The following is a 22,829-nucleotide window of genomic DNA, read 5'->3' as shown; positions in this document are numbered from 1 at the left end:
AATGGGGTGGGGGCAGAATCAGGGACTGTTCCAAACCCATCTGGCAGCTCCTGAGGGATCCTCCATCCTATCTGGTGAAGAGTCTCCAGAGATTCCCAATTCCCGGACATCAGCTAAATGTCGAGGCTTTAGTGTCTCCCTCCAAGAGGCTGCCTCTGACCTGCGCCCCAGAAATGGGGGTCTCCCGTCTTCCCCACCCAGGCAGTCCAGGCCCACTCCTCCTATGCAGGAGACTACCTCCCCCACCCACCCCGAGTCTTTCTGCTCCCCACCCACAGACCAGCTCAGACCAGGAGCTCCCGAGAGGATTCCCGGGGCTTCTTTCACCCCCAATTGGAAGAAGCGATCGCCAGTCCCAGGGTAATAAAATGGACAATGGGGGGTAGGGGGGAGCTGGGCACCATGGTGTTTGGAGTCGGCTAGTCAGAATGTCTACTAATCTCCATTCCTTCCAGCCTGGCACTCTGGAAAAGACACGGCTACAGCTAGCAAGGTGGAGGGAAGTGGAGGAGGGGAAGAGAGCAGACAAGGGGGCTGCAAAGGACCCAAGCACTCAGGGCTGACCTTGGGAGACCCACAGGATCTGTCCACACAGCTACGGGAGGCCGAGAGCCGTTTGTGGGCAGAAACTGGACGCCTAGACCAGCAACATTAAATCCAATAAATAAATAATAATAACATTGCTGGCAGCTCTGGGTGGCCCAGAAGTGATCAGCTCATACCCCTGAACCCCTCTGGGAAGAGCAGAGACCCCCGGCATGCCCGGCCCCCTTGGTCCCTCCATAACAAGGCCTCACGCAGGCACTGCTCACCCTAACCCTCTCCCAATTGGACACCACCATGAGGAAAAGCAGCACGGATGGTGGCTGGGATGGGGGACCCCAAGAACAGCCTTTGCACCTCCCAATCCAGCTGTGAGTTTTTTGCATTTCCCCATTCAGCCCTTTGCCGAAGAGCAGAGCTGTCTCCCATGGCAGGATTTTCATAGGGCCTCTCCTGGTGAGTGGGAGCTGTGGGCTGTTCTCAGGACCCACCCACCCCACTCTCAGGTCTGCGGAGGCTTACAAAATCCACTTTCAAAGCTGCTCACCGACACACAAAGGGGGAAGCCCAAAGCGAAGGAGACGGAGGGAGGGAGGGAGAGGGACAAGCCGGGGCTCAAGGTCACCCTTGAGGCCTCCGTCAGGGACCGTGTAGCCACAAGGGATGGACCAGAGGCTGCTGACCATGGCTCTTGCCTCATAAATGGACCGGCCACCTCCATTTATGGGCTGTATTTGCTACTGGCCTGTGCTGGAGGGGGGGTCGTGGGCTGCTCTTCTCCACCAGCCGTGGCCCAGCAACATGGGGCCCCTTCTCTGGGCAAGTGACGCTGTCCTCCTGCTCTGCTTGACCAGGAATGGAGGCTGCTTCTTCTTCTCCCACGGTCGGGGCAGGAGGGCCACTGGGAACAGCTCTCAGGCCATCTTCCTGCTCTCGACCTCCAACCTCCAGGCCTTGGCCAGGCTCTAAGAACTTCTCGCCTGAGCTGTCCATCTCCACGGATGGAAGGCTGGACTCGGGGACTGGATGCCCCATCGATGCCTGCTCAGGGCCGCACCAGGGCTGCAGACTGGAGGGACCATCTGATGGGGCTTCCTGCTTGGAGGAAGGCTTCAGTGGTTCCTTCTGCATCTCCTTTTCTTTGGGGCCTTTCTGCCAAGGCAGGGAGAAGTCCAGCTTCCGCCCAAACACCGTCTCTTGGAGGCTCCCGCTTTTCTCCACCTTCTCATTGCTTCCTCCACCAAACAGAACGGAAGAGACGCTGCTCAAGCCGGACCCGAGACCAGGCTCAGCACCGGTCTTGCCAGCTGCCGGTGAGAAGAAGGAGCCCATCGGTTTGGTGCTGCTGGTTGAAGACCCAAAGCTGAACTTGGGCCAAGGGGGCTTACTTAACATCTCAAATACAGATGAGGCGCTGATGGCCTCTGCAGCAGAAGGACCGGCAGGCCCGTTATCCGAGGTGCTCCCCAAGGCCTCAACGTCCGGATGTTTCTCACTAGTGGCTGAAACCCCCTTCTCCTCAACAGGGACACATTTCGTGTCATGGGCACTGTCCACACCTTTATGGTGCAAATCAGGGGTCTCGCTGAGAACTGTTCCGGCTTCCACTCCCAGGCTCTCCCCTCTGTTTGGTGGACAAATATCAGCTTGTGCCTTTGTGGCTGCGTGTTCAGACATAGCAACGTCATCTGTCTTGGCTTCCAACTCAGGCGTGTTTTCCCAACCCTCCTGGCCAGTTTGGGATTCCAGATCCAGTTGCTTTTGCGTAGCAGTGCCGGCCTCCTCTTCCAATGTCTCTGCTTTGGTCTCATCCAGCATCGCAGCGGATTCTGCCACAACCACCTGGTTGAGATCTTGACCGCACATATCGGCATCCCTCATTTCATCCGAAGTTAGGAAGTCCACTTGCCCCCTTTCAGGGCCTTGGCTCTTCTCTGAGGTCCAGGTATCTAGAGCGTTTGGCTCAGGCTCTTGGCAAATGTCCAGCTTTTGGTTGGCTCCCGTTTCCAGGTCCATTTGGAGAGTTTCTCCTGCCAGGTTCAACGGAGCATCTTCCTTCAAGAGGCTTCTGGCCTCAGTCTCCAGCAGCACACCTCCCGGGCTCTCGATTTGCTGTTTTCCTGAGCTGCTTACTTCTGAGCCCTCCTCTCTATCTGCCTTGCTTTCTTGGGTGATGAGAGGATCCTTCCCTGGAAGTGAGTCCGTAGCTTCTCTCGGAGGTTTTGAGGGCGTTGAAGGAGGCTGTTCCGTTGCTCCTTTGGAGAAGCCAAAGAGGCCGCCTGTGAATGTTGAGGGAGGCCCACCTGCCTGAAATGCGCTGCCAAAAAAGGAGGCGCTCTTCTTCTGCACACTGGGGGCATCTGGAACGTGGAGTGGGCTGCCTAAAAAGTCAGAGAAAGTTTTAGTGGGTTTGATTTTGGTGAAGAAGCTTGAAAACTTCTCCATTGAGGAATCTAGAACAGACTTGTTGCTTGTAGCTTCTTCAGGCATCTTCAGCTTATCCAGCTCCACCAGTGGGACCTTGGGGAGAGGCTCCTGGCCCTGAGCCTGCTGGGCTCCAGCATGGGAAGGAAGGCCAAATCCTTGCACGGGCTCCAGCACCACCTCCTGGCCTGAGTCTTGGACAGCAGCTCTCCTCTGGGCCATAGAGGTCTGATCAGAAGAGGAACCAGGATATTTGGTGTTTTCAAAAGCTTCATTCCCGTCTGGAAAAGGAGCAGCTTCCTTCTCAGACCAGCACACCCTCGTCCCATCCCGCTCAGTTGGGCTCTGGGGCAGCTGCTCCAGAACCTCTGGGATTTCTGTAGGGGAGAAAGTCCCATCCTCCTCTGGGACTACAGGACCTTCGCGGGCAGGGCCAGGCTGTACCAGCTGGTCTTCCTCCTTTGCATCACTGAGAGCTGGCCTGGCCGTAAGCCGCTCTCCCGAGGCATGTTCTCCGGCTTTCTCGGCCACCAGGGCACTGGCGTCACTCGCCCCGTTCTGCAAGCTGCAAGCTTCCTGCTTGCCCAACACAGCATCTCTAACCCCAGAGATGGACCCCTTCTCCTGCACAGCTGGTTTCCTGGCCGTCCCAACGGCAGCATCAGCAGAAACAGATTGCCTCAGGAGTGGTTCCTCCTTCTCTTGCAATGGAGGTGGCTTGGCGAGGTGACCTTTGTCAGGAGCAGACGGTGGTTCTTCAGGGCGGAAGGAGGTCCAACTGAAGAAGCTGAAGCTGGAACTGTCTGGAAGCCCTTTCTTGGCAGTGAAGGGGATCTTGAACACGCCTTCTGTCTCTGGACCTCTGGCTGTCTGAGAGGGCGCAGGGGCTGGGGCTGGGGTCGGGGCTTTCTTGGAGGCAGGGAAAAGAGAGAAGATATCCCAGCTGCCGGTTGTTTCCTGAGACTTTGGAGGCGCAGCTTGGGACAAGCCAAAGGGGAGTCTGAACCCAGGTTCCTCGGGTGGCTCCCTGGCCTTCTCTGGCTGGACCTTACCAGGCAAGACTCCCTGCTGCCCTTTGTCCATCAAGGAAGACCAGCTGGTGCTCAGGGAACTGGACTTCCTTGCTGCCGAGTCTCCCAGCAACCCAGAAAGGCTTCTGAGCAGGCCTCCCTCTTCTGGGGGTGGACTGGGCTTCCCCAACCCTGGACTTGCGTGTGAGTTAGCTGCCTGCTCAGCCTTTGCAGGAGGCGCTTTCTTGACACTGGTCGTTTCCTCTCCGGCCTTTTTCTGGGGCTCTTCCTTAGGGAAGAGGTCCTTCTTGATCATACCTGTCCCAGGTGGCTCTGAAAAGACACCCACCTCAGAAGCAGGATTCTTACTGGGTTCCTGAACAAGTTCCTGGGATATTTGCCCGTTGCTCAGTGGTGGGACGGTGGTGTCAGATGGGGAGGGGGCTGGCTCCTTGGTAAAAAAGTCTTTGATCGAGCCAAAGAAGGAGGACGGAGCCCCTGGGAACTCTGCCTGGCTCTGGGTTCCGTTTTTCACCTGATGGGGCTGAGAGGTTGGCAAAGGTTGCGATGGAGGCTTGCTTCCCTGCATTTTAAAGAAACCGAGGAATCCTGATTCTTCAGCGACCAGTGGGTCTTCTCTGGGGCTACTTGTCTTGAAGTCACTCTTAGAAAGAGTCTCCTTGGCCTTAGCAGCTATTTGGCTAAGAACTGGCCAACTATTTTCAGGCTCTCCCAGAGACCCTGGAGCTACCTTAGCATTGTTGTCTGGCTGGGCGAATGTGTTGGAAGTGAGACCCTGGCTGAACTGAGAGGCGGATCTGCGCAGGGGAGCCCTGTTCTGGGTGGGAGATGGAGCGACTGCAACCTCTTCTCGTGCAGTGGGAACAGGCAGGGGTTCCGGCTGAGGTTCTCCCTTCTTCCTGGGTGGTGTTCCAGGCATGGCAGGAAACCTTGACTGTGGGCCCTGATCCTTCTCTGCCACATCCTCCAGCATCTCGTCCTTCCCTGAGCCCTGACCCATCAACCCACCCAAGGCAGAAAGCCAAGAGGAGACCCTGTTGCTTGTGGTCTTTTTCTCTTCTTCGGCCGTTTGTGCTTCTGCAAGAGACACTGGTGGGAGATCAGACTTGGTGGCAGCTCTAAAGATTTGAAAGCCAGAAGGTTTGGTTTGCTGGCTTTCAGAAATGCTAGTCCTAGGGGCCACATCCAGTGACTTGAGTTGGAATTCCTCCTTCAGCCCCCCGCCAGAAGCCACCCTGAAATGTGCCCGGAGGTCAAAGGGCGCATCTTCTACAGACCCTTCCCTCTTCTCCTCAGGCCTAAAGCCCACCTTATTGGGTTTCAGAAGCCTGTACCCTGAGAAGTCTAAAGGCTTCTCTTTCTGATGGTAAGTAGATTCCTCAAACATTTGAGAAAAGGTCTCTACGTTCATAAACTTGTCCCTTCTTTGAAAAGCTACAGACAAATCAAGAGGCTTGTTTACAAAATAATCATCCCACTCTTCCTCTTCAGCTGACCAGAATAACTCATCTTCAAGAGGCACTTTGAAGCCACAAATGGAAACCAAGTCCCCGTCCATCACAACCCTTTGCAAAGAGCCCTTGAGGTCACAGTCCTCCCAGCTGTCTGGATGAGGGTAAATGTCGGAAGTGCAGATGTAAATATACTGCCCAGTAGAATCAGTGAGTAGAGAATAAACATACTGGCCGTCAGTGTATATGTAATAACCATAATCACCGTCTTCTGACGGCCACCACACTCCCTGCAGCAGAGGCATCAGCCAATCCAGGGGCTCCTGAAAGGGCGCCAGCCAAGGGTCCTCCACATTCAGGGGCTCCTGATCAATTAGGGTCCACACGTTAGCGCCATAAGCAGATGAATAACTTAAATCTATCGGCCCGTCTTCCAAAATGCAGTTGAACTTGTGTGGAGAAAGACTTCCATTCAGATAAGGAGTTGCCCACATTTCATTTTCCCCCAGACAAAAGTCAGATGATCTAAACGACACAGCATTAAAATCGGTCATTGCAGGATCAAAATTCTCACTTGATCGCCAATCCACTGGATTGGCATTCCCATCCCTTTTACACAAATTCATTATTGTGTTGCTAGATTCTGACCAGGTCAGGACCTCATCCCAGGAGACGGGATTCTGGTTTAAGACGTAATAAAGAGGGATGGACGTCTGAACCGTCTTTGCTGGACAACTCCTGGGGTCATAGTCATTCTCCAAGGGAGAGCCACTCCTGATTTCCTCAGAAGCAGGAGGTTCTCCTGACCAGTTGAGCAAGTTGGCATTCTGTGAGGAACATCTGAGAAGTCCATCTACATTTTCATGGGGAATCCCTGGATGAATATGAAGTTCTGTATTTTTTCTAGAAAGGGCTGGCTTTGCTGATAAGTATGCCTTCTTCTGGGAACTGTTCAGAGAGGCGGATCCTGCCTGGAGGGCAACAGATTCCTTGCCTGTGCTAGGCAACCCAGCCTCCATCTTGGGAGCTTGGGCCACTCTCTCTTCTACCTTCTCTTTCGCCTGGTGTAAGAGATTCCTTAGGAAGCTGCCTGCACCCTCTTGGTCCTTGGTGCCTTCTTGAGTTTGAGGTGCCATTTGAGAATCCCCCTCTTTGGAATTAGTCTCCTCCACATTCTTTTCAAAGATCTGCCCCAAACCACCCAGAAAGCTCAGATTTGGCTTGTCCACCTTACCCGGAGACAGGTTTTCACCTGAACGGAATCTAAATAATCCAGAAAGCAAGCCAGCTGAATGGTCCTTCTGGCCAGCTGTGCTGTCTTGAGCCTCTTGTCCTTCCTTGGAGGAGAAACTGCCAGCCAGAGGAGAGCGGAAAAATCCAGAAAGGAAACCCTCCTGGGCATCACCCAGAATCTTAGTCCTTCCGACTCCACTAGCCGCCTCTGAGTCTTCCCTTGCCGGATCCAGGCTGGATCGACCTTGGGCGGTGGCCGTGGCTGCTGCTGCTGCTGCTTCTCTGCCTGCAACACCATTTAAATCATTATTGCTTGGGTCACTGTGGCCACGCCTGCCATTCTCGGCACTCCCTGATGTGTCAGCAGCCACCTTCTCTCGAGGGCCACTTTCTGGTCCCAAAGGGCCAGTTTCCGGTTTCCCCTTCAACTCCTCTTTATTCTCTGGTGGAGGCTTTGAGGAGGAAGTCTGGAGACCCTCTGAACTGCTTCCCAAATGTCCCTCTTTGGGGGCCTCAGGGTTTTCAGCTGAAGCAATTTTCAGAAACGAAGAGAAGAATCCTGTTTTTTCCTTATTCTCCTGCGGTTTGTCTGATAAGCTGAAGCTGCTCAGGAAGGAAACCTGCAGCTTCTCAGGGAACGGGAAGGAGGCAGCTTTGCTCCTGGAGGAACTGGCTTTTCTGACATCGTCTTCGGACTTGCACTGTTTCCCCACATCCAAGGATGTCTCGTTGGCCGGAGGGTCAGCGGGAATGGAAAGGGGCAAGAGGCTGAAGCATTTTTTAAGAGGACTAAAAAAACTGATGGGAGATTCTCTTTGTTCTGAAAGTTGGGGGATGCCCTCCTTCGGCCCTTCCTGTGGCTTGTCTTCAGGAGGCTGAGTTGCTAAAGGCTCCGCAAGGATTTCCCGATCTGCCTTGTCTGGCTGCACTGAGGGGCAGGGGACTTCGGGAGGCTCCGCTGGCCTCCCGGGAACAGCCACGCCATAAAAACCCACTTTCAGGCTAATGTCAGCAGAGGAGCTGGAGACAGAGGGTGCCGGACCCCCGGTGGGGCCAGCTGTTGGTTCCCCCTTCCCTGTTTCCAGGGAGGAGCTTCTGGGTTGTGTGCTGTCTTCTCCACGCTTCTCTCTGGCCTCAGCTCCACTGATGAGCAAGGGTTCGACTGCTACAGGGGCTTCCTCTTTCATGGTCTCTTTCTTTGGCTCCTTCTTTTCTGTCAAGGTTTTTAAAGAACTGAACATACCCAAGAGAGAATTCACAGCCACACTTGTCTTCTGAAAGGCAGATGACTGGCCCTCGGCAGCGTCTGCAGGATGATCGAGGGCTGGGGGTGGCGGACAGACCTTGTCATTCCTGTCACAGGCTTCTGGGAGACTCACACTGGCAGCACCAGCCACTTTTGCCCGGCTCTGATCGGAAGCTGGCCCTTCTTCAGGCAAGCGGAGATCAGGCCTGCTTTCCACTTCCATGTCCGGATGAGACTGGCTGGACGAGTCCCTCGCGGGGACATCTGCCGTTTCAGCCGCTGAAGATACAAACTTCTCCACGGATGACGTGAGGAGCGTCTTTCCAGAGCTCACTTTCTCAGTAAGGAAGCTGAAGAAGGACTGAGCTGTTTCTTTTACCCCCAGAATGTCCGATAAGGCCTCTCCTCGGCCGTTGCTCTTCTCCTTCTCCTCCTCCACCGCAGCAGGGGCTGCCTTGGCCTGCTCTGCCTGGACTGCCTCCTCCGCCACCTGGATGGGGAGGCCGTGGTTTCTGCTTTCCTGCTTCGGAAGGGCTTCCCAGCTGCTAATCTCTTCCTCCTTTTCGGCCAGGTATTCGGACACCGTCTCCACCAAGCACTGCAGCTCGTCCACCGCACTGAGGTCTCCCTCTGGCGGTGCTTGGACAGGCAGGAAGGCCACATGTTCCTTGAGAGAGCCACGCGTGGGCTCATACCAGCCGTGGGCCACTTCCCCCTTTCCTTCCTCATCTGAAGCAGGAGAGCCCCCATGATCTTCAGGCCAGCTGCTGCCTTCCAGTTCCTCAAGAATTCCGGACGGCGGGAAACAACCGGCTGCTTTTTCTGGGTGCAGCTGACCTTCACCCCCAAAATGGCCTGGTTGAGGGTCGCAGTTTCTCTCTGGGCTGTCAGAGAACCAGCCGCTTTGGACCAGGAGGGTGTTCCTGTATGGAAGCAAATCCCAACATCTGGGCTGCTGAGCCCCAACTTCCTGGGGGCTGTGGCGGCTATAAAGATCAGCATCATCATAACTAGCGTTACGTTCGGTTCTTATTCTCCTGCTGCTTCCAGAAATAATGGTTTTGTGGGGAATTCTCAACCTCCCGTTGATTTGAGACCTTCTCCATTCACACTCTGTATTATCTCTCCGTTTCTTTTTCCTTCTCCTGTCTATAGTATCGTATTCCGCTGGATACGACAGGGCCTCCGGGCGTGCTAATTCCACACAAACTTTATGAGAGGACGTGGAATTTTTCAGAGGGCTACCATTGCCCTGTTTGGAGAATCGAGGCCTCTTTACCTCCTGCCAATTCCTAGCCCTTTTTTCTAAAAAATCTTCTATTAGCTGTTTGCCTAGTTCGTCATAGTCCTCAACAGGCTCTTCTTGGTCAAGATCGTGGTCAAAAGGAATAATCCTGACTTTCCCACTGCTAATTAAAGATCCTTGACTGGTAATGGAAAAAGGGGAAGAAAAAAAGAGGGGGAGGGAGGAAAGGCAAGAAAGATGGAGAAAGAATTTAACATAACTTTTATAAAGGAATTTCACAAAGAATAAATACGTAAACTTTATGAATAAAAATAAACAAGTATGAAATAATTAAAAGATGAACAATTTTAACCTTGTTTAATGTTTAGAAAGCACCAATTTTATTATGATCGTTTCTCAATACTGCACAAGAAATGAGGGAAGAGGAGAAGATTTGAGGACTGGATCCTTGGTGCCCTTTGGGGACACGATGGGAAACCCCCCCCCATAAATGGGGGGTCTCCAGTCCACGCAGGCTGATTCTCCTGGAGGATCCTCCAACCCTTTTCATCCGGGGCTGGCAGGATGAAAAGAGCCCCCACCTTCCTCAGTGAGTTCCTTCCCTGGAGGAAGGAAGCTCTGTTCCTAGGGGCAATTCCATCCCTGGCCAGGCTGGGTGGGTGGGGGCCCTCAGGACTCAGCAGAGTGACTGAGCAAGGCGCATGATGCAAATATGGGACGTCCCTGATTTAGGACCAGTCACTTACTGATTGTTGGAAGTTCCGACAGACCTACCTGGCGGCTGCTTACGAACTGGATTCGAAGTTCCGATTGTCGTCTCTCCCCACACCCCCACTTTGGCCACATGGCAACCAGCCTCAAGCACACACGAGAACACAATTATGATGGTTTTGCCAAGACGGAGCAGTTACATCTGGTTTTTGGCCCCCTGACAGAGAACTGGTTCACTTAACAACAGCAGCCCTCGCTCAATGACTGTTGCAAAACAGGTTTTCAGCCCCCGAGAATTACTACTGTAAAGAGCAGGCCCCATTACAGCCATAAATTGAGGAGACTGAATAATTTAATTAACAGAATAATTTAACAGAATAACCGCAGTGATGTACTGTATTACTTGGAAACATTTATGAAACACAGCGGCATATTAAAAGTGCCTATAAAAAAGAAGCTATCCCAGATCACAGCAGGAGTTTAAGGCGCATTCCCAGCGCTCCCTGCCCGACTGGTTTGCTTGGACGGATGAAGCTGCTTGGAGGAGCAGCGAAACCTCTCAGGCTAGCAACAAAAATCAGTCCAGTTTCAATGGCCGTCGGAGGATCACAAATCAGTACCTGGAACGCCTAAGACAAACAGCCATCAGTGCACAATGTCGTCTCGAGCTCCTTATCACGAGCAGCCAAAAGGGAAATCGATGCAGGGCCCATCTTGGGAATTAAGGCCCCTACTTGAAGGGGTCGTTTAGGGCCGGGCCACTTGGATCAGAAAGGCCAGGGCCAGCTCACTATGAGATGATTCACCAATTCCATTTTATTTAAAATATTTAAATAAATATTTAAAGTATTTAAAATAGTTAAAAACTTATTTCAATTTTTGTCATTCACATTCCGCTTCGTCCCTCTGTCATGGGATCCTTTAATGATTCTATTCCACTATTTCTTTGAGTTTTAGTGCAATTCTTGTCCTGAGGTTGAGTCGTCCAGTAGCGAGTTGTCCTCGACCCCCTGGGACCCCACCCTTAGCGATCCTCCACCAGACTGTCCCCAAGAAAGGACCCCGCAGGGGCAGCACTGTTCCACGGGCAGCCTTTCCACAGAACAAGGAGGCCATGCAGCAGCGGGGGCCACTCACGACCCGCCACCAGCCCGCCCCACCAAGCGCAGCCGGCATGCCATAGGACACACGACATGGAAGCGGCAGCACCACCCACCTATCCGACAACTCCAAGGAGTGCCGGCTTTCTAGGGACAGCTGGCGACTGGTCACTTGGCTGGAATGCGATCCGGATTCCAGGTCAGTCCGGCCACTCCCAGTCGAGTCTACGCTGCCGTTTCTTCTTTAGAAGGCCGGGCCAAGATGTGGACAAGCAGCACAGAAAGCAGCAGAGAGGGAGTTGAGAGAGCTTGGGGGCTGCATCACAGGATGGGAACGTTCACTGTGGGGCAGGCCAGCTGCGGAGGGTGGCCCTCACACCCTGAAGCCAGTTGGGGGCCAGACCCACCTTGCAGACTGGGGCCATGAGGGGTGTGGAACGAGTGTGTGGCAATGGCTCTTTCTCTCTCTCTCTCTCCTTGCCCCGTAAAAAACCCCCACGAAAGCCCAGTTGCCTTTTGGAAAAAGCCCTCTTGGGATTCACTCTGCTTCCATTTGAGGCAGGGGGCCAAGCTCGGGAAGGGGGCTGCCCAGGGCTGGTCTTCCTAGGCCATTATTGTGCTAAAGGCATTCAGAGCCAGCCTCCGTCCACAAAGGGTCGTCGGGAGACCGAAACGTGGCTCCAGAGTCCTTCTGAAATGCCCAAGTCATGGAGGCTGCAAAGGAAGGTTCTGGAATTCCCACATTCTCTGCAAAGCAGATTCCACACACGATAAAATCTGCATTCCTCAAACCGATTGGCTGTAAATATATGCTAAGCGTGACCTCTGGACGCTTGCATGTTCCTGAAATGGGAAGTGCCCTAACAAAATACATGGAAGCGAACGTCTCGTCTCCTTCCTCGTCCTCCGGGCCCCCAAAGGCCAGGAGCGATGGGGCTCCTGAGCAACATGACTGGGCTCCCCTTCGGCAAGAGGAGGAGGAGGAGGAGGGAAGTCCACAAGAGGGGAAAAAACCCACCCTGAGTTTGCTGACACCACTCGTGCGTTTGGCTCCAAGGAGGTCCTTTGTATCCATCGCCCTCCTGCCAGGTCACTTGACCCAGGATAGAGGTAGTCCTCGACTTATGACCACAACCGACCCCCAAATTTAAATTGCTAGGTGAGAAATTTGTTGAGTTTTGCCCCAGTTTACAACTTCCCGTGCCACAGTTGTTAAGTGAATCACTGCACCTGCCAAATTAGTAACCCCGTTGTTAAGTGAATCTGGCTTCCCTTTGACTTTGCTGGTCAGAAGGTCGCAAACGGGGATCACATGACTCCGGGACACTATGACCGTCATAAATATGAGTCAGTTGCCAAGCATCTGAATTTTGATTATGTCACTGTGGAGATGCTGCAACAGCCGTTCAGCGTAAAAAATGGTCATGTCACTTTATTCAGTGCTGTCGTAAGTCGAGGACTCCCTGTATTAGGCAAGCGAATCCTTGGCGGGAGGTGCTGGAGGGGTGGGCAGCCAGGCCTCCGAGACCACCCACCTCATGCCAGTCCGCTCGTCCGAGGCGTACCCCCGGAGGGGCTCCACGCAGACCCCCTGCTGCTGCAGACGGGAAGCCCCCCGGAACTGGTGGGCCGAAGCGCTGGGCTGGGAGGTGGTGCAGAAGGCAGCGGGGAGGCTGGCGCTGGTTTCGCTGCGGTAGTCGCTGTCCCGGTCGTCCACGGCGCTCTCGTGGCCTTCCGAAGCTGCGAGACACGAGATGTTGCGTCACGGCCAGGGCCTTCCTTGGGCTCATCTCAATATGGGGGGACAGGGACACACACACACACACACACACACACACCCCAACCGGTGAAGCATTTCATCCCTCGATTATCTGGAGAAGGCAAAGGCGGGGATGGCTTTATTCAGAGGGGCCGCTGGGCCGACTGTATGTGCAGAAGGAGAAGCAGGTTGGAGTGCAGGGCCTTCACCTGGCTCCCTTCCCCTCTGGAGGTTTTCAGCTCCTTTGTACCCCACGGATGGCCCACCGGCCTCACCCCGGAGCAGCTCTGGCCGGGGAAGGGGGGAGGGTCTGCCTGCCACCCCTAGCCTGGAAGGGGCCCCTGAAGCCCCATAGGGGAGGGGGGTTGCCAAACAGGGATCCTTCAGGCAGCCCCACTGCTGGGGGGGGGAGGGGGGAGGAGGAGGCGGCCAGAGAAGAACCCCAAATGACCCCAGCCTCTCCTCTTAGCAAGCAGGGAACGGCCATACCTTCCGCATCATTTCAGGTGCGGGATGGGGAGAGGCCCAGAGCCACCTGCCTGGCTCAGGGGAGACTTTGGGGAGTGTGAAGCATTTGGCCCCTTCCCCTCCATCTTGCATGCTGGGGCCACCCCCAACCCCAACCCCACACACACTTCCTGCCTCCTTGGCCTTAAGCAGGCTAAAACAATGTTTGGGTAGAAGTTCTCTGAGAAGCGGGAGGGTTCCTAGCATTTCCTCTGTCTCCCTTGACTGATTTAATTCCACGCTTCTTCTTCGTGGCCTCCCGGAGGGAAGAGAGGCGTCCTGATACGGAATTCAAAGGCAGGCGGGAGGCGGCTGACTTCAAAGGGTCCCGCAAAGTAATTTGATTGTCCACATTGCGGAGGGGAGGGGAGGGAGGCAGCCGGGAAAGGAGCGCTTTTAATGAGCTCCCCACCGGAGGGCCCAATTTCACTGCCTGGAAATCTCCAGCTTTACACAAAGGGAATTATTTCTTATACATGAAGGCAGCTCCTTCCAGCAAGAATATCATTACTGCATGAATATTTTTACAGGCCCCGCTTCCCTCCCCACTCTCCCCAAATGCACACTCTTCAAATGCGTGAATGAAGAGCCCCTGGGCGGATCCCAAATTGAGGTCACACACACCTGTCACATGCAGCGTTTCTTTTCTCAGGTGGATGGGGAGTGAGACGGTCCCAGAGAAGGTCTCGCCACCTTGGAGCGGGTCACTAAAGGGACATCTAGTCCAGCCTCTGCTCAGGGTGGGAATCACTCTTGATGAAGGGGGGCCCACCATCTTTCCAGGCCAGGCCTCCCCTTGGCAAAATGTTCTTGTGTTTGGGTGGTTTTCCCAAAGTTCCTGCATCTTCATGGATGATTTTATGTCCCCAGTCAGGGATGTTGCAAGAAAAGGCCTCGTATGATATCCTTCAAGGCATTTCAAATGTGTTGTTTTATTTCCTGTTGGGCATTTCCTCTAGAGCAGGGGTGTCCAACTTTGGCAACTTTTAAGACCCATGGACTGCAACTCCCAGAATTCCCCAGTAAGCTATGCTTCTTAGCTATGCTGGCTAGGGAATTCTGGGAGTTGAAGTCCACAAGTCATTAAAGGGCCATTGTTTCCCACCCCAGACTAAAATGCTCCAATTCCTTCTGTCCCTTCAAAGGAGTATGACTTCCAGCATCTTTATTATTTATTTAGTCAAATCATTTGTACAGCTGCCACCACCTCCTCTCCTTCTTTGAAGCCTCTGCCTGAATCTCGCACTCAGGGTCTGAAAGCCGCACACACAATAGGCAAAGTAAACCTTGACCAAGCTCTTACTTTCTATGATTTGGAAACTGGGTCTTGCTTTAACCAAGAATTGCCGCCAGCACTTTGTGCCAGTCTCAATCTGCAGTCAATTCCTAATCCATTGTCCCCCCATCTCCCCTCAACAATCTCGGTATTCCCCTCCATCTATACCTTTTTTTCCCTAAGTGAAATGCTTTGCGCATTTCTGTTAAAATTTCATGTTGCCTTTTTCAGTTCATTTCTCTATTCACTCAAGATCATTTAGAGACTCATCTAAGAGCTCAGACTGTCGAAAGAGTGAAGAGAAGAGCAACAAAGATGATGAGGGGACTGGAGGCTAAAACATATGAAGAACGGTTGCTGGAATTTGGTATGTTTGGTTTAATGAAAAGAAGGACTCGGGGGACATGATAGCAGTGTTCCAATATCTCAGGGGCTGCCACAAAGAAGAGGGAGTTAAACTATTCTCTAAAGCACCAGAAGGCAGGACAAGGGGAAAAAAAAAGGATAGAAACTAATCAAAGAGAGAGGCAATCTAGAACTAAGGAGAAATTTCCTGACAGTTAGAACAATTAGCCAGTGGAACAGTTTCCCTTCACAAGTTGTGAGTGCTCCCTCACTGGAAGTTTCAAGAAGAGCTTGGATAGCCATTTGTCTGAAACAGTGTAGGGTCTCCTGCCAGAGCAGGGGGTTGGACTAGAAGACCTCTGAGGTCCCTTCCAGCTCTGTTATTCTGTTCTGTTGTATTCTGGTTGCAGGGGATAGGCTAACCCACTCAGATCTGTGCCATCTGTGAGGCTGGTAAGCATTCCCTTTGCCCATCCAAATCACTAATAAAAATATTGAAAAAAGAGGCCTCTGGACTGAACCCTGTGGCACCCCAGGCGACACTTCACTTCAGTCTCAGGAAAGACTGTGGAGAAACACTGGATGTTGATCATTATCATTTTCACGCCAGCTCTAACCTCAACCGTCCCAGCCTTCCTCAGCTCCTAATCGGAACATCAGGTGGGCTTCAATGCAATCAAGAGGAATTACATCCACAACATACGTTCAATCTAAAAAGGAAGCTACCTGATTAAAAAAATAGTCTAAATTAATCTAGCAACACCTGTTCTTCACAAATCCATGCTGGCTTCAGATTAATTAATTTCTCAAGGTGGTTCCAGTCTTATCTCTTTATGACCAGTTCTAGAAATTTCTTTTGGGGTTGAAATCCAATTGGTTGTCCTGGGAGATTCCCCCTTTCCTCTCTTTTCAAGGACAAGGACATTTTTCTGGCTCTTCCTTAGTTTCCTTTTTTTCACCAAACTCAGCATATTCCGAGCTTTAGCTTTCTACACTTCTGAGCTGCCCATTTCCATCTCCTGGGCGTCTTTTTTTCTCTTTTCCAAACCTTTTTGTAAAGCCTTATTAGCTGGTTTTTCTGCCCACAATTACGCCCCCCCCCCACTCCCCGGAACAGTTTTTTCAATGTCATCTTATTTTAGGAACTCCTACTCATCTTGCGGCCCTTTCAAATTTGTTCTTCCTACTGTAGAATAATTGCTCTTTTCTTTAAAAAAGAACAACATTTTTTCTGAAATTCTGTTCCTGTAAAACCAAGAGTTCTAGCATTAACAGAATAACAGAGTCAGAAGGAAACTTAGCAGTCTTAGTGCTCGAGCAGGAGACCCTCTTCCATTTCAGACAATGGGCTGTTCAGTCTCTTCTTAAAAACCTCCAATGATGGAGCACCCACAACTTCTGGAGGGAAGCCGTTCCACCGGTTGATTGTTCTCATGGTCAGGAAATTCCTCCTTAGTTCTTGCTTTGATAAGTTTCCATCCATTGCTTCTTCTCCTGCCTTCAGGTGCCACGGAGATCTGTTTCTTGAGATATGAAACGGAAGAGGAACAAATTAAAGATTGCATGGTAAAACAGGCAAAGAAGTTTGCTTACAAGATACCGATGGACCAATGGGAGGGAAAGTGGGGAAAAAGACTGAAAATGGTGTATTGTTGGTTTATGACCCCAGATAAATTATTTAAGATGCATAAAGGTACTTGAAAATCTGGAAGACACAAAAGGATATTCTATCTACCATGCAGGGCAGACTTGTGAAAAAGGAAAAAAAAAGCGGAGGAAACAAATACACAGGATGATGCAAAGGATTTTGAAGATTAATACTGAGATGAAACCAAACCATTTTTTCTTATTGAGATTTATGGACAGCCAATAAGAAAAGACTTATAGAAGGCTAACTTTATGCATGGTAACTGCAGTGAAGACATCCACAAAGATGGAAAAATATTGGAACGCCCACAGCAGAGGAAGTCTGTGAAGAGGGACGATTGGAAAAAGTGAGCTGGTTGGTCAGGGATAAAACAGGAAGTGCTTTCAAAACACTGGAAACCCTTCATGGACTTTTTGCTGAAAAGTGAAATGATAATTTCTGCTTCCAATGATTGAAAAAGGATAAGTGTAATGTTAAGGAAAGTGAAAAGATAATGAATGAGTTTGTAATTGCTGTAAAGGCCAGAAGTCACTTCTTTAATTATCCCTTCCTTCCTTCCTTCCTTCCTTCCTTCCTTCCTTCCTTCCTTCCTTCCTTCCTCTTTTCTTGTTTTCTGCACTTTTTCCTTTTCTCTAAATATTTCTGCATTTGTCTTTTATTTCTCTAAACACAAACCAATAGCAACCTATTGCTCCATGCGCCAATGGCTGCAAAGGGGAGAGCCACCTACACCAGAAAGACCTGACTGGCTCACAGGAGCCCCCAAGGCCCCCACCCCCCTTTCCTCTTCTTCTTCAGAGATAGATTAGAGATGCCACCTCTGGCACTTTCATTCCTCCTAAACTGGCGGGGTGAAGGAGCTGCCCAACTGCTCAGAAACTGTACCATTCTCAAGACACCGACACTGGGACACCGAGTCCCTATCGAAGGCAAGTTGTCTTGTGGCATCTTGCCATTGTAATTGTTATTCCTCCTCCCCACCCCAGGATCAGCCCCCACCCCACCCAGGGGTTCCCCAGGGTAGAACTGAGGAATGGCAGAGGGCCAGGGGGAGATGGAAAGGGGCAGCGCTCCACCTGGCAAGATGGCTGGGCACTCGTGCATGGGTGCCAGCAAGGGGACTTCTTACTCTGAGCTTCGGAGGAGAGAAGGCGAAAGGAAGGAAGGAAGGAAAGGGAAGGAGAGAGCTGGAGCCGCAACTGAGAAAGGAAAAACCTTCCAGGCATGTTGGAAACTCAAAGTCCAAGTCACCATCTGAAACGTTTCCCACTCCTGCGGCTTTGTGAGCACTGGGCTCAGGGCCAACGTGGGGTCATTCCTGCCCAGGCCTGAGCGCCAAAGGACCTGTTGGCAGCAGGCAAGGAACGGCCCCGTAGGCCACTGGTTCTCCCTTGGGTGAGCAGACGGGAGTCAGGGGAATCGATTGGTGGGGCAGGACCCTGGCTCTGAACAGCAAGGGGGTCCGCCTTAGTCCATGGCAAACAAAGCGGTGCTGAATGGGTGCCTCTCTTGCCAGAATGGGCTCAGGTGCTGTCCACACAGGAAGAGGTCAACTGGCCAGAGAGAAGAGGACAGAAGGAGGGGGCCGAGGTCTTTGCCGACAAGGGAGTGACACCCCAGCAACTGGGCTCTGCTGAGAACTCGCAAGGTGAGCAGGGGAGTGGCTGAACCTGCACATGTCCAGAGGGAGAGGGAGAGCGGTCAGAATCCGTCCTATTCCTCCCAGATGGAGGCCCAGGGACTGGAATGCAGAAGAGACCAAATCAGCCTCAACGGTGGAACCAAGGACTTTAACAAGCTGGGTCCAAGGCAGGCCCTGTGTTGCATCCTAACTGGCTTCCTGGGGCAAGGAGAACAAAGATCCGTCTGTGGATGTGTGGCTGGCCTTGGGGGACAAGCCGGAAGGAAGGAAGGAAGGAAGGAAGGAAGGAAGGAAGGAAGGAAGGAAGGAAGGAAGGAAGGAAGGAAGGACCTTCCTGCATTGACCAGGCACTTCAAATTGCTGGTAGGAAAGGTGGCCTTGCAGTCACGCAGGACTCTGGTATTGCTGCCTTACAATAAAGTCCATTGAGCTCCTCTACTCATGTTTCCTGTCTGGCTCACCGGGCTGGCCGGGAGGGCCAAGACTTGCATTTCTAGGCACAGAGATACCCAGGATGGTAACAAGGAGAGGCAGCTCCTCCTCCGCCCTTCCTCAGGCCTCCTGACCCCAGTGCCAAACAAACAGAGCCCAGAGAATGAGTGCTGATCAGCTCTGGCCCCTCTTCCCCTGGTGCAGGGATCAGCCAGACAGCCCCAGCCTGGAGCTGGCCAGTCACAGGGCCAGTGAGGGGGAAGGAAGGAGGGAAGGAAAGGGAGGGAAGGAAGGAAAGGGGAGCCGTTACATACTCTGATCTTCCCAGCTGAAATAGCTCCAGGTGCCTGCAGGCAACACAGGGAAGCAAAAACAAAAATGGGGAAAGGTACAGAAAAAGAAAAGGCAATGAGAAGGGCAAATATTAGCACCAGATGAAAACAAAATAAACATTTTTAATGCCATGTTTAATGACGAGGCTGTTTTCAGCAACAACTGATAGCCATCAATAATGGTCAGATGCCAGCCTTACCCTTTAGGTACCCTCTGCCTGCTCCTCCGGTTCTCACTCGCTCAGCAGGAAAGCACAAGAGGTGGGCATGGGCCCTGGGCCATTTCTGGGCTTTGGCTTGGCAGCTGGTGAGGACCTAACCAGCCAGGAATGTGAAGTTTTGACATGGCTGGTCCACCACCGAGGCGCCATCATTGAGCCCCTCCTCTCCTGGCCCAGCTTCTCTTTAATCTTCAAAGAGATGGGTGGTCCCAGAGGGTGCCGGCCCCCTCCCTCCTCTTCCCCCCATCCACTCTTCCTGCCTCGGGGCTGGAGCACCTTCAAAAGCCGCTCCAGAAATGAGCCTGATCTGCCTTCAGATCTAATCCCCCCCCAATCCCATTTTGTGACAGAGCTTCGCAAAGGGAGCCCCCAGATCTCTAATTGAGGGAGGGTCGTGCTTGCCGTCCTTGCAATTAAGCAGTTTTCCAAGGGAGTGCAAACGGTGAATTTTGACTAAGCATTCAGGGGGCAGCTGTGACTCCTTTCTAAATGATTTCAAGCTGAGGAAATGGGATGGGGGGTGTTCTTTTGCTTTGGGGTGCCTTCCTTAAGCAGCAAGAGGCTCAGGGCAGGCGCCCCAATCAGAGCGGCCCTGCCAGAAGGGCAGGAAATGCCCCACGTCAGTTCAACCACCACCACCCCCCTTTGATGACTGGGGATTTCATCAACTGAGAGTCCCCTCCTGTCGATGACCCTCGCAGCCCACCTACCCTCTTCTGCTTCCATGGTGGCAGCAGCAGGTTCACATCTGCCCCCTAACCGCCCCCCACTCCCAAGAAATGGTTCATACTTCCTCTTTTCTGGAGTTCCCTTTGCTGCTTTTCCCAAGATGAGCTTCCAACTAACAAAACTCGTATAATGAGCTTTTGAACATTTCAAAGAACTCACAAGAAGAACAAGACGGAACGTGCCAAGGACAGCCAGGACAAAGGCCTGAGACTATCAACCAGGGTGGGGGGTGGGGGGCTTAACGTGACAGATTCAGCAGACCCGAGCAACTGAGCAGGCCGTGACTGCAGGTCAGCAATGGTTCAGCTCCTCCAGGAAAGAGAAACCAGGGTCTCGGGAAAGAAGCCCCTGGTTAAGTGTTGTGGGTCTCTGCTCCACTTTTGTCCAGAGGGGTAAGTAGAGGCAGGGTTAGGGTTAGGGATGATGCCGGCATCAACACGGCCAATCAAAATGCTGACAATGGGAAACTACGAGGTATCCCACTTCCTCAGCTGAAAAGAAGGACGACCCCAAGAGAGATAAGAGGGGGGGGGGAGTCTTGAATATGAAGATGACCGAGGCCATGTAGACAAACATCAGCCAAGAGACGGCTGCAGCTGCCAAAAAAGCCAACACAATCCTAGGCTGCGTCAACAGAGGGATTGCATCAAGATCACATGAAGATATGAAGAAAGACTGCAGGATATGGGAATGTCTAGTCTAGTTTAATGGAAAGAAGGACTTGGGATGACATGATAGCAATGTTCCAATATCTGAGGGGCTGCCCCAGAGAGGAGGGAGTCAAGCTATTCTCCAGAGCACCTGAGGGCAGGACAAGAACCAATGGATGGAGACTAATGAAGGAGAGAAGCAACCTACAACTAAGGAGAAACTTCCTAACAGAGAGAACAATTCACCTGTGGAACAACTTGCCACTAGAAGTTGTGGGTGCTTCAACACTGAAGGCTTTTAAGAGGAGACTGGGCAGCCATTTGTCTGAAATGGTAGAGGGTCTCCTGCTTGAGCAGGTGGCTGGACTAGAAGACCTCCGAGGTCCCTTCCAACTGTTATTCTGATGTCAACCTACAAGCTTTCTGGGATGGCAAAGAAGGGATGGGGGCCAATGGCTCCTTCTTCTGAAGGCCAAGACCGAAGGAAGGAAGGAAGGAAGGAAGGAAGGAAGGAAGGAAGGAAGGAAGGAAGGAAGGAAGGAAGGTGGCAGAGGACCAGAGGAGGCTGAAGTTCCTTTCCCTGGATTCGGAGGTCCACCTTAAGGTAGCTAGCAGGTATTGTGCCTCAGATGCTGGGCTGGGGTCCATCCTTAGCCCCTGGCACTCACTTGGGGGCCATGCCCCACTCCCTGTGGGTCTTATTACAGATGAGCTGTGGAGGAGGGAGCCTAAGTGACATCACAGCATAGTCAAAGGGGGGATTTTAAGCGTATACAGAAACAAATAATCACTGCTCCGCTATTGTTTTTTTGTTTGGTTTCTTTCTTCCTAGCTGGCAAACAGGGTTGTCTGCATTTGTTTGTTTAAAATACACTCCAGAAATAAAAAATAAAAAGTGAGGAGAGCAGCTTGAACTGGTGGCACAATGATTATTATTAATTCCCCTCATCTTGCAAGAAAGGAGGCGAAGATGCATTGGGAAGATGGATTGTCAGCCTAACAATGGAAGGTTTCTTTTTAAAATAGGGAGGCTGGAATCAAAGTGGTTTCATTGGAAGCAGTTGTGACTCGTTTTGTCTGAGCTGCATAATCCCCGTCTTCAGAGGATGCCAAGCTGAGCTGGAGGTGCCCTCAACCAGTGGCCATCTTTGAAGGATCGACTGCAATTCATTTCCATCCAGGAGGAAGGTAAGCAGAAACTCCAGACGGATCTTTTAAGGGCCAAGCCAGGCCATCAGCTTAAAGTCTTCCTGAGGATCCACCAGAAAGTGAGTGGGGTGCTTTGTGGACCGACCAGGCCATCCCAGGTGGACTTGGGATGGGGCAGAGGGGGAAGCGCTGCATTATTAGCTTTTTTGAAGGATTTACCCTCCCCTGAACCTGAACAATTCTGACCTGCACCCAATGTGTTGAGGGGAGTTGGATCGGAGACTGGAACTCCCAGATGAAAATAACTTCATACATGGAATGGAAGTAAATTCTTTGGCTACGACAGCCAGGAGAAGGAAGGGGCCGCTTTGCGTCTCTTCACTGCAAATGGAGACAGGCAGCCCGTCTTCGGGGGAAGAGAGGGTTCCTAGCAGACCCAATGGGCTCCATTCCCCCACCATTTACCTAGCAGAGGGACCCCAACTGCTTTCAACCCTCCTTCTTCCCCTTCAGGAAGAGCCATGCTGTGCGATCAGCGACAGGCCCATCGATCAAGAAAGGGCTCCAGGTGAGACAGAAGCTGAGCAGCATCCGTGTCAAACTCCAAAGGTCGCCCCAGAGGCCTTCATCTCTCTGGTGGGAACAATCTTCCTTATCAAGCTGGAAACCACAATTAAGAAGACCAACAGAGCGACTTCCCTTTCCGTGCAGCAGGCTTGATCTTGCTGAAGGCATCCCCGGATCTGGCTCCTGTGGGGCCCAACATCATCTTGGCTGACAACACAGCAGCCCATTAATCCCTACCTGCCAGGCACTTCCTGCCCTCCCCACAACAGGAGCCGCTAAGATGGGAGCAGCGGCTGAAGGAACGAGGCAAAAGGGGCAGGTCCCCGACTCTGACCTCAGGAGCAGAATTGGCCACCTTTCCTCCCGTCTCTCGCACCCACAGTAACAGAACAACAGAGTGGGAAGGGATCTTGGAGGTCTTCTAGCCCAACCCCTGCTCAAGCAGGAAACCCTATGCCATTTCAGACAAATGACTGTCCAGTCTCTTCTTAAAAACCTCCAGTGATGGAGCAACTTCTGGAGGCAAGGTGTTCCACTGATTAATTGTTCTAACGGCCAGAAAATTTCTCCTTCATTCCATACGTTGC

At 52.2% G+C, this 22,829-nt stretch overlaps 1 protein-coding gene across 1 annotated transcript in view; it reads right to left on the bottom strand.

Annotated features, from left to right (window-relative positions):
- The window catches only part of LOC131190759 (uncharacterized), a 148,802-nt gene that overhangs the window by 87,923 nt on the left and 38,050 nt on the right, over positions 1-22,829 (bottom strand). Inside the window, exons 8-11 of the mRNA XM_058168114.1 lie at positions 18,909-18,941; positions 12,521-12,725; positions 11,102-11,227; positions 1,289-9,493 (exon numbers count right to left, since the gene is read on the bottom strand). Coding sequence (XP_058024097.1) covers positions 1,289-9,493; positions 11,102-11,227; positions 12,521-12,725; positions 18,909-18,941 — 8,569 coding nt within the window. The remainder of the gene's footprint in view (positions 1-1,288; positions 9,494-11,101; positions 11,228-12,520; positions 12,726-18,908; positions 18,942-22,829) is intronic.

This window comes from Ahaetulla prasina, chromosome 2 (assembly GCF_028640845.1).
Source record: "Ahaetulla prasina isolate Xishuangbanna chromosome 2, ASM2864084v1, whole genome shotgun sequence".
NCBI lineage: Eukaryota > Metazoa > Chordata > Lepidosauria > Squamata > Colubridae > Ahaetulla > Ahaetulla prasina.
Note: the sequence above shows the minus strand (reverse complement) of the source record. Positions and strands in the feature narration are given on the sequence as shown.